At 41.5% G+C, this 11,487-nt stretch overlaps 1 protein-coding gene across 1 annotated transcript; it reads left to right on the plus strand.

The window, feature by feature from the left end:
* The first annotated feature begins 222 nt into the window (after positions 1-222).
* LOC118754689 lies at positions 223-9,548 on the plus strand. The gene is made up of 2 exons (XM_036489576.1): positions 223-347; positions 8,289-9,548. Exon 2 carries the CDS (start codon positions 8,289-8,291, stop codon positions 8,967-8,969), a length of 681 nt encoding a protein of 226 aa, XP_036345469.1. The 5' UTR covers positions 223-347; the 3' UTR covers positions 8,970-9,548.
* The last annotated feature ends 1,939 nt before the right edge of the window (positions 9,549-11,487 follow it).

Below are 11,487 nucleotides of genomic sequence, written 5' to 3' on the forward strand. Positions count from 1 at the left end.
AAAAAAGCACAGCAGCCACCGCCAGTTGCGATATTGCCGTCCGCCACCCGTTCCCCAAATCGCCGTTCGTCAACAGCTCCCGCATCATCGCCTGCCGCCAGCGTTTGCATCGCCGCCTGCCACCATCTACCACATCGCCGCCTGCCACCATTGACCACATCGCCGCCACCACTAGCCTCCCGGTTCGCCAGCACCCCCATCTGAGGGTCAGCTCACCCCCCCGCCGTTGGGTCATCTCACCCTATTCCCCGAAAAGGCCTAACGCCTAAACACTGGTCCTTCGTCGCCTTGAAAGAGCCAGCACCGTTGGAATTCAGAACCCAAATAAAAAGTATCCCTAAAAAACCGTAAGTAAGAATCTGAATTGCTTACTAACCCCATTTCACCAAAAAACAGCCTAGAAACTAGCCAAATCGCGCATACATTTTGATCCTCTAAAGAAAAATCTTATAAGTTTAATAAAAACGGTGCTCGCATCCCGTTATAGAAAATTTCTTTACACATATACATATGTACATTTCTTTTCCTCGATTCCCGTAATTCTGCGACCGTATTGGTTTTTTAACAAGTTCATTTCTTCGAGTAAATAAATCCCGAAACGGTTCGCATATACCACTGTACATACAAGAACATTTGCATATAGTACATACGTACATATGTACATACATACGCGGTAAATACATACTGTAAGACAGTAAAAATAAAAGCTGTAAAACTAAATTCTCTCCCAATTAAGCGAGCCCCTGTATGATTTAAAACCCATTTGTGCATAATTTACTCACATCAATTTTTATAACATATATCTCCTTTTTAGTTTGCACAACAAAATATTAAAGTGAAACAGGTGCTTCCCCAACAAGCAAAATAAACTTAAAGAAAGTTTTTTTTAAGTTTTCAATTATAAACATTAAGCTTACAAAACGTTGATTTTTTGTTTATAAAACGCTTGGAAGTAAGCGTAATATAATCGAAAAGGAACATTGGTTATAAGCGTAGAAATATAAACTTGTAATAAATGTTCAAAAGAAAGCTTTTTATAAGCGTAAAAGTGTAAACTTATAATAAAGGTTCAAAAAAAGTTTTTTATTAGCGTATCAATATAAACTTACTAAACATTTTCAAAAGAAAGCTTTTTATAAACATTTTTATAACCCTTTATTTAAAGATATTTCATTAAAAACTCATACATAGATTGCTTAACATCTAGAAACTAAACGAAATGCGAATTTTCGGCGGACTCATCTACAGTCGCGAAAATATAAATAGGGAATAGATATTTTGGCATACAAATTCACAATAACACATACAAATTAAGCATAAAAAAGTTAATTATTACATCTTGTTGCGTGCTTTCAATTACTTGCGGTTATTGGCAAATTGGAAAAGCGACATCGATGCAGCTATATATTCCGCTTCATCGCCGCCATTCTCATTGATGAACTTTTCTGAAAAAAATTTAATACATTTTTAATTGAATGTTAAACTAAGAAAGGATAAGGAAACTCATCATTTGAAGACTCGAATGCTCCACCGATTAGCGCAGCGGGTCCTTGATTGGATTTTCTTGTTTTACCGCATTGGTTTTATTTAATTTTTTCTTTTAATAATATATTTAAAAAAACGTAAACACGTCACTTACGATTGAAAAAATTTTATATTTACTACTTCATGTCGTTGACATTTACATTTCATTTATAAGTTTAAGTTATTTATAAACATTCGCTCTCAAAACTTATTAAAGGTTTATTTGAAAAAACTTTTAATAAGCTTAATATTAAAAATGCTTATTTAACGCTTATTATAGCAAACTTAATTTAAGTTATTTTTAAAAACGTTTACTGAAATGCTTGTTGGGTCGTGTATGCAAACATACATATACACATACATTTGTATGTACAATACATAGCTCACGTATAAGCACACATTCATATAATTAAATACAGTGGCACAAACTCGTGTTATGATCTCAATTTATAATCTCACACTGAAATAACGTACAGTGGCTTTCTACTTTACAAAAAAAGAAAGTTCGTCTATGAAATATTTAGAAACGTATGCAACAAAATAAAAGCTGAGAATAAAAATTACTTGCATATTATCCCTATGCTCCATGTTTAAGCAAATCTCCGTGTAAACATACATATATACACAAACATATTGTAAACTATCTCTACTAACACATAATTACATTTTCCCAACAACACATATATACATTTAATACATTATATAATATAAAGTGCTATTAAGATAAATGCTAATTCGGCACACATACACATAGTTATACGGTGCAGTGCGGGTACAGTGAAACGGTCCCCTTATATCCCTCAATAGACCCACAAACAAAAAAAATAAATAAATACAATAAAATAAAACTTCTCCAGCGATTTTATCAGTAGCACGTATCAAAGTGCAAACACCCTTTTTTTATATATCGTGGCATTCGCACTTACGTAATTGCCTTTCATTGCGCTAATTTAGCAAGAATCATCACAAATATATATACATATATATATATATAGCGGAACCCTCCATTTACGTTCGGTCACAAGAACTCGAGTTTAGACCGGCAGTAGATTTTTTTTTGTCTCTTCTCTCTTTGATCTCCGTCTCGTAAATAAAATTTAAAGTCATCTCGTTAATGCTTGCCGCACCTCATAGTGACGCTAAATCGAAAAGTCCAAAAATGAGTGATGATGAGAAGCAACAAGGAACTTCCGCTGAATCTCAACGCGCTACGCGTGCAGGCGGAAGGTCCAATAAGAAACCCAAACAGTCAGTCGTAGCCCCTAAATTTATCTCTGAGACAGACAATTTAATGGATTACTGTACCCGATTCAGTACAACTCAAATCCAAGACAATACTGAGTCTGCACTAAAAATTAAAGACAAGAACATTGATAATTTTTGGAATCGAGTACAGAGCGCATATGATTTAGTAATAGAGACTGAGGAGCAGGACCTTCCCGAGGACTTCAAAGTCTCCGCTTATAATAAATACAGGTCATGCCTCATAACGTATGAAAATACGAAAGCCCAGATTGGTGATCAACTCCTGCTTCTTAATCAAGTCAGCAATACCACGCCTACTCCCAGTATGTCTCAACCCCAGGAAAACTCTAGCTTCGGCCTAAAGGTCCCACCGTGCGATACGGAAACATTTTATGGGGGTTATGAGCAATGGCCGTCTTTTCGTGACATGTTCACGGCGGTATATATTAATCACCCAAAACTCACAAAAGCTCAGAAATTGTACCATCTCCGGTACAAGACTCAAGGCAAAGCCGGCCAAATCGTGAAACAATTCCCACTGAGCGATGATAATTTTGATCTGGCATGGGAAGCCTTACGGTCTCGCTATGAGAATAAAAGAGTATTAGTTGACAACCAAATACGTATTCTCATGAATTTAAAATCTATTCAAGTGGAGAACAGTGAAGATATTCAAAAACTCCAATCATCAGTGAATAACTGTCTCCAAATTCTCGCCACCCAACAAGTCTCCACAGAGAGCTGGGACCCCGTAATAATTTACCTCGTCACCTCAAAACTTCCTGAGAACACAGTAGCTCTGTGGGAGCAATCTCTCAGTTCCAGGAAAGACCTTCCGAACTGGTCCCAAATGAACCAGTTCCTAACCACTCGATATGAGGTGGTCGAAAGGGTTGATCAATGGCGCCCAGCCTAACCAAGACCCAATCCCCAAAATTCCATTTCATTTAGAACCACTCAACCGCACAACAGACCCCCCTTCAAACCTTCTCACTTTCAACAGTCGCATAATAAATCATCGACGCAAGTCCAATCGCATGTGACAGAACATCGTACGATGTATAAATGTTCCATGTGCAAAGATTCCTCGCACTCATTGTGGAACTGCCACAGGTTCCGTAAATTGTCGGTTCAGGATCGCAGAAAATTCGTAAGAGAAAACAACATGTGCTTTAACTGCCTCTCTCAGTCACACTCCCTGAAAGATTGTCCAAGTACTCAAACCTGCTCCAATTGTCGAGAAACACACAACTCAGTGCTGCACTATAGCACAGCCCCTCCGCCAAAAAGGCAAGACTCTCGAGTACAAAGGACCACATCGCAGGTAGCCATGACTGATATGCCAAACCCCAACCTGCAAGCCCCACAAGAAACGGAAGAACAAGATGATTTACCGTCAAGTTCTAATGGAACCAGAGTACAATCGTACTACTCTGAAAATGAGAGCAAAGTCCTTCTCCCTACAGCGATAGTCTCAGTAGAACAGAGAGGAGAACTCTTTAAACTGCGAGCTCTCATCGATCAGGGCTCAGAACGGAGCTTCATTTCTTCTAAGGCCCAAAACAAACTGAGATTACCATGTCAAAGCTCGAACTTTGAAATCTCCGGCATGGGTGGGACAGTAGTTCAGACTTCGAACAAAATCTGTTCTCTTGTCTTAGTCTCCTCCGACTTTGCTACGAAAGTCACCGCTCAAGCAATTGTGCTACCCCAACTAACTAAAATACTCCCAAGATTCCAGCCAACTCGCGAACAACGCGAGAAGTGGTCTCATATTAAGCTAGCAGACCCCAATTGTCATTCCCCGTCTCAAATCGACCTAGTGATAGGCAGCGATCTCATCCCGCAAATCATGCTTGAAGGCATTGAACATATCTCAAAAAATCTGTTAGCACAAAATACCATTTTTGGCTGGATTTTGAGCGGTCAAATCCCTAATCATGTGGTATCTTTCTCCACTCAAGTGGAACAAACCTCTAACAAACTACTGGAATCCCAACTACGAAAGTTCTGGGAGGTAGAAGAAGTTCCGACACCCAACCTCATGAGTCCTGAAGATAAGCTATGCGAGGAGTTATACCAATCCACTACATCGCGCACGCCTGAAGGTCGCTACGTAGTCCGGCTCCCTTTCAAGCCAGGTTTCCCGAAGGAAATATCTCTAGGTCAATCTCGCACCACAGCTCTCCAGCAATTTTTCAGTATGGAGAGAAGTCTTCAGAAAAAAGCCGACCTAAAACCCCTGTATGATAATGTCTTAGGGGAATATCTCACCCTAAATCATATGGAAGAAACAACTTCCTATGAAAAATCCTCAGAAGGAAAATATTATTCCTTCTATCTCCCCCACCACGCGGTGGTCAAACCCGAAAAGAGAACCAGCAAGGTACGTGTCGTATTTAATGCATCACGAAGATCAGGTTCCGGACTCTCTCTTAATGATGTTCTCTATACCGGACCAATACTTCAACCCGATCTGATGCTATTAATCCTCAAATGGCGCACGTATCAGTTTGTGTTCAATGGCGATGTAGAAAAAATGTATCGTCAGATACTTTTACATAAAGACCACCAGAATTACCAGAGAATTATATTTAGATCATCTGCAAGCAGCCCCATTCGAGACTACAGGTTAAAAACCGTGACATTCGGTGTAAATTGTGCACCATTTCTCGCAATACGCACTCTTCACCAACTCTCTGATGATGTAAAAATAACACATCCCTTGGCGGTGCCAATACTAAAAACCGAAACATATGTGGACGACATACTTTCTGGAGGTCATGACCTCATCTCAGCAACTAAATCTCTCTCCCAAGTCATTCAAGCTCTGAAATCCGCTGGCTTTCCCTTAAAAAAGATCACGGCGAACCACCCTGATTTGCTCAAAGACATAAAAAAGGAGGACTTGCTTGAGAGCAACTTTCTCGAATTCGAAAAAGCAAGTATCACCAAAACCCTCGGGATTCAATGGAATGCCATTACTGACTCCTTCTCTTACACCATTGAATCCATATCAGCCTCGTCGGCGAGCACAAAGCGACAGATTCTCTCTTCTGTCGCTAAACTGTTCGACCCCGCAGGATGGCTCTCGCCAATAATGATTCAAGCCAAAGTTCTCTTACAAGAGCTATGGCTCGATGGAACTGACTGGGATGAACAAGTCAAACCCCTCCGCCTCCATAAATGGTTGCAATTCGCCAACAATTTGAAATCTATCTCGGCCATTCAAATACCCCGATGGGTCAATTACGTTCCAGGCCAACAAATGGAGCTACATGGGTTCTGCGACGCTTCGGAAAAAGCGTATTGCTCAGCCATATACGTCCGAGCCACACAAGGTGAACAAGTCTCTTCCCACCTACTGGTGTCAAAAGGCAAAGTTGCGCCCCTCAGAACCATTAGCCTACCTCGACTCGAACTATGTGGGGCTCTCCTTCTAGCTAAATTAGCCTCAGCTGTCCAATCGCACCTCGGTTTTTCAGATCGAAAACTGACAATGTGGTCAGATTCAGAAATAGTCCTGGCCTGGCTGGAAAAACCGCCCCACTCCTGGAAAACCTACGTCTCGAACCGCACCGCGCAAATCATTGATCTGGTAGGAAATTCCACTTGGAGGCATGTGTGCAGCAGCGAAAATCCCGCGGACATGGGAACAAGAGGATGCAAACCCCTCGATTTAGCCTCCTCTTCTCTGTGGTGGCATGGGCCCAACTGGCTAACCCAACCACCCGACACCTGGCCAAAATCCGCTACCCGCTCTATTAACCCACCGGAAGTCCGTCGAGTCGACGCCTTTCACACTGCCGAAGATGATACCGACATTTTAGATCGCTTTTCGTCTTTTTCCCGCATGCTTAAAGTTATGGCATATGTCTTCAAATTTTTAGATCGCTTAAAGAACCGAAATCAAGCCGCCCAGGATCCTCTCCCATTACCCCTATCGCACAATGATTTCCGCTCTACCAAACGTCGTCTCATTGCCTTAACGCAAAACCGTTACTTCCCCCGCGAAATTGCATGCTTATCGCAGTCAGTGCCAATTGCTAAGAAAAGCCCCTTGCTAGTTCTCAACCCCCTTCTAGACAAGTGTGGGTTACTCCGGGTCAATGGTCGGTTGGCCCACTCCACTCTTAGCTATAATGAACGTCATCCCCTCATTATGCCCGAAAAATCTCGATTTGCTGTTCTCTATCTTCGTTTTCTCCACGAGCTCCTCCTACATGCCGAACTTCGGCTCATGCAGCAAATGATAAGACAGGAATTCTACATCCCCCGACTCAAGCCTCTTATAAAAAAGTGCATTTTTCAATGTAAAGCTTGGACCGCTCACAAGCATCAAACGCGCTCTCAAATCATGGCGGCGTTGCCACCAGAGCGTTGCACTTACGCTCCGCCTTTCACCACCACCGGTGTAGATTTTGCTGGGCCTTTTCAAGTAAAAGCCTCCATGCTAAGGTCCTCCACCATTGTGAAAGGCTACGTGGCCGTATTTGTGTGTTTCACAACAAAGGCGGTTCACCTTGAGCTGTGCTCCGATTTGACCACAAACGCATTTCTCGCCGCGTTTGCCCGGTTTGTTGGGCGTCGAGGCTATCCAGCAAGAATGATGAGTGACAATGGCACTACTTTCATTGGAGCCAAAAGAGCAACAGAGAAGGAATTCTGTAGTTTCCTGCAAGAAGTATCTCAAGACATCGTCAAGCAATATTCTCCCCAAGGCATTGATTGGAGATTTATCCCCCCTGGCAGCCCTCACATGGGCGGATTATGGGAATCCGCCGTCAAAAGCTTCAAGTTACATCTCAAACGAACAGCTGGAGCACACAAATTCACGTTTGAAGAATTCGCCACTCTTTTAGTTAGGATCGAAGCGGTATTAAATTCTCGGCCCATCTCCGCTCTCTCCCAAGATCCCACGGAATTCACGGCCCTCACCCCTGGCCATTTCCTAAGGGGAACTGCCCTCTTGTCTCTCCCGGAAGTAGACCATAGCAATTTGTCTCTTCTCAATAGGTGGGAGAGGGTTAAAGTTGTGCACCATCAATTCAGCCGCCGTTGGAAGGAAGATTATCGCAAAGACCTTCAGAAACGTTATAGATGGAAAGACACTAAAGTTTCACCGAAAGCTGGAGAATGCGTCCTCATTATAGATGATACGTTGCCGCCCACTGAGTGGCGTCTTGGACGCATAGAAAGGACCCATCCCGGTCCAGATGGGCATATCCGTGTAGTTGACGTACGCACCAAAACCGGCATTCTCACTCGGTCTATTGTAAAGCTATGCCCGTTGCCATACGCTAATGGTCCTCCAACACCCACAGCAGATAACTAAACCGATTTTCACCGTTCATGTTGATATCTCTCGTCTTGAAGGGCCGCCCTATACCCGCACTGCTTCCATACATTTGTTTCCCACAATGACTTGACAGGCAATCCACCTATAAGCTTATCCCTCTGCCTTAATAACCAGTGTCTAACATCCCACTATTAAGCTATTCGCAAATCCCTATTTGCAGATGGAGATGGACAAGCCTCAGCCGGCACCACGCACTTTTGCTTCGTCGCAGGGGAAGACCGACACACCTAAGCCAGCGCCACGCCCCTCCACTTCGTCGCAGGGGAAGGTTGATACGCCTCAACCGGTGCCACACCGTGCCTTGTCGCCGAGGGTAGTACTGCCGATGGATGGGGTTCCAATCCCGGCACCTACTCAACCTATAACTGGCGAACCATCAGCAACAGACTTTCAGAGATGTCGTCTTTGTGCGCGCTATCATGCGCTCAGAGTATGCCCAGTTTTTCGGGCCATGCACCCACAACAGAGGTTCCTCATCGCGCGAGCTCAGCAGTTCTGCACAAACTGTCTCGCACTCTCCCACGCTACAAGCGCGTGCACATCAAACGGAAATTGTAGAACATGTGGCCAATATCTTCACACGCTCTTACATAGAAATGACTCCAGCACCTCTGGTCGCCGGTTACAGCCGCCTGCACGCTATCCCCCAAGACTTGCTCGGAACATTGGCTCCGCATTTACTGGGCGTCGCCAGCACAAAGCCGTGCCGCAGAACAAGCACCCAATCAAACGCACTACACCAAGAATTCGAAACATAACGCCGAAAGGAAGAGTCACCAAACGGCTGGTGCATGAAGCGATGCGAACCCTGAAGGAGCTGAAAGACGCTCTAGCCGCTTAGCGCGCCTAGGGGGGCAGGATGGCTAAGCGAGGACTGCTTAACCAGTCAGACACCCAAAATTCTGTAAATTCTATAAAGTTAGCATTCCATTGAACTGTATTTGAATTCCTGATCATGTACATATTTGCACTACTATTTGAAATCTACTCATTAGTTGTACTTAGTTATTTGTATGTGTATTAAAATTACATGCTTATTGTACACACGCATTCATACATCATTATATCCATTTATTTGTATAACGTACTTAGCTTAAAATCGCTATTTGAATTATTGAATTATTGCACTTAATATTTTTGAAGTCTAAAACTCCCCTAATGTTTAAACCACTTTAAGTAGCGATATAAGTAGTTGGTAACACTGATGCCGATAAGGCAGGCCCCCTTTGACAGCGCACGAAAGGGAATAAGAAGGAATGACATTTGGTTGTCAGAATCAGAATTTTTTCCACACTCGTGCCGCCCAGCCGCAATTCGTGAATTTTTATAAAAACCCCAATTTGTATCCCGCGCAATCGGTAGTTTTCCTAGTTGCATAAACTCGTAAAAGTTTTGGAATAAATTGTAATTTTAGAGCGAACATCCGTGTTTTATTTCGAAACATCCACCTGCCGCGTCGAAAACCCAAACGCGCCGTCCGATAATCATCGCCCCTCCGGTTTGTGCATCTACAAAAAAAGCACAGCAGCCACCGCCAGTTGCGATATTGCCGTCCGCCACCCGTTCCCCAAATCGCCGTTCGTCAACAGCTCCCGCATCATCGCCTGCCGCCAGCGTTTGCATCGCCGCCTGCCACCATCTACCACATCGCCGCCTGCCACCATTGACCACATCGCCGCCACCACTAGCCTCCCGGTTCGCCAGCACCCCCATCTGAGGGTCAGCTCACCCCCCCGCCGTTGGGTCATCTCACCCTATTCCCCGAAAAGGCCTAACGCCTAAACACTGGTCCTTCGTCGCCTTGAAAGAGCCAGCACCGTTGGAATTCAGAACCCAAATAAAAAGTATCCCTAAAAAACCGTAAGTAAGAATCTGAATTGCTTACTAACCCCATTTCACCAAAAAACAGCCTAGAAACTAGCCAAATCGCGCATACATTTTGATCCTCTAAAGAAAAATCTTATAAGTTTAATAAAAACGGTGCTCGCATCCCGTTATAGAAAATTTCTTTACACATATACATATGTACATTTCTTTTCCTCGATTCCCGTAATTCTGCGACCGTATTGGTTTTTTAACAAGTTCATTTCTTCGAGTAAATAAATCCCGAAACGGTTCGCATATACCACTGTACATACAAGAACATTTGCATATAGTACATACGTACATATGTACATACATACGCGGTAAATACATACTGTAAGACAGTAAAAATAAAAGCTGTAAAACTAAATTCTCTCCCAATTAAGCGAGCCCCTGTATGATTTAAAACCCATTTGTGCATAATTTACTCACATCAATTTTTATAACATATATCTCCTTTTTAGTTTGCACAACAAAATATTAAAGTGAAACAGGTGCTTCCCCAACAAGCAAAATAAACTTAAAGAAAGTTTTTTTTAAGTTTTCAATTATAAACATTAAGCTTACAAAACGTTGATTTTTTGTTTATAAAACGCTTGGAAGTAAGCGTAATATAATCGAAAAGGAACATTGGTTATAAGCGTAGAAATATAAACTTGTAATAAATGTTCAAAAGAAAGCTTTTTATAAGCGTAAAAGTGTAAACTTATAATAAAGGTTCAAAAAAAGTTTTTTATTAGCGTATCAATATAAACTTACTAAACATTTTCAAAAGAAAGCTTTTTATAAACATTTTTATAACCCTTTATTTAAAGATATTTCATTAAAAACTCATACATAGATTGCTTAACATCTAGAAACTAAACGAAATGCGAATTTTCGGCGGACTCATCTACAGTCGCGAAAATATAAATAGGGAATAGATATTTTGGCATACAAATTCACAATAACACATACAAATTAAGCATAAAAAAGTTAATTATTACATCTTGTTGCGTGCTTTCAATTACTTGCGGTTATTGGCAAATTGGAAAAGCGACATCGATGCAGCTATATATTCCGCTTCATCGCCGCCATTCTCATTGATGAACTTTTCTGAAAAAAATTTAATACATTTTTAATTGAATGTTAAACTAAGAAAGGATAAGGAAACTCATCATTTGAAGACTCGAATGCTCCACCGATTAGCGCAGCGGGTCCTTGATTGGATTTTCTTGTTTTACCGCATTGGTTTTATTTAATTTTTTCTTTTAATAATATATTTAAAAAAACGTAAACACGTCACTTACGATTGAAAAAATTTTATATTTACTACTTCATGTCGTTGACATTTACATTTCATTTATAAGTTTAAGTTATTTATAAACATTCGCTCTCAAAACTTATTAAAGGTTTATTTGAAAAAACTTTTAATAAGCTTAATATTAAAAATGCTTATTTAACGCTTATTATAGCAAACTTAATTTAAGTTATTTTTAAAAACGTTTACTGAAATG

This window comes from Rhagoletis pomonella, unplaced genomic scaffold (genome assembly GCF_013731165.1).
Source record: "Rhagoletis pomonella isolate Grant_MI unplaced genomic scaffold, Rhpom_1.0 Rhpom_scaffold_04400, whole genome shotgun sequence".
Taxonomy (NCBI): Eukaryota; Metazoa; Arthropoda; class Insecta; order Diptera; family Tephritidae; genus Rhagoletis; species Rhagoletis pomonella.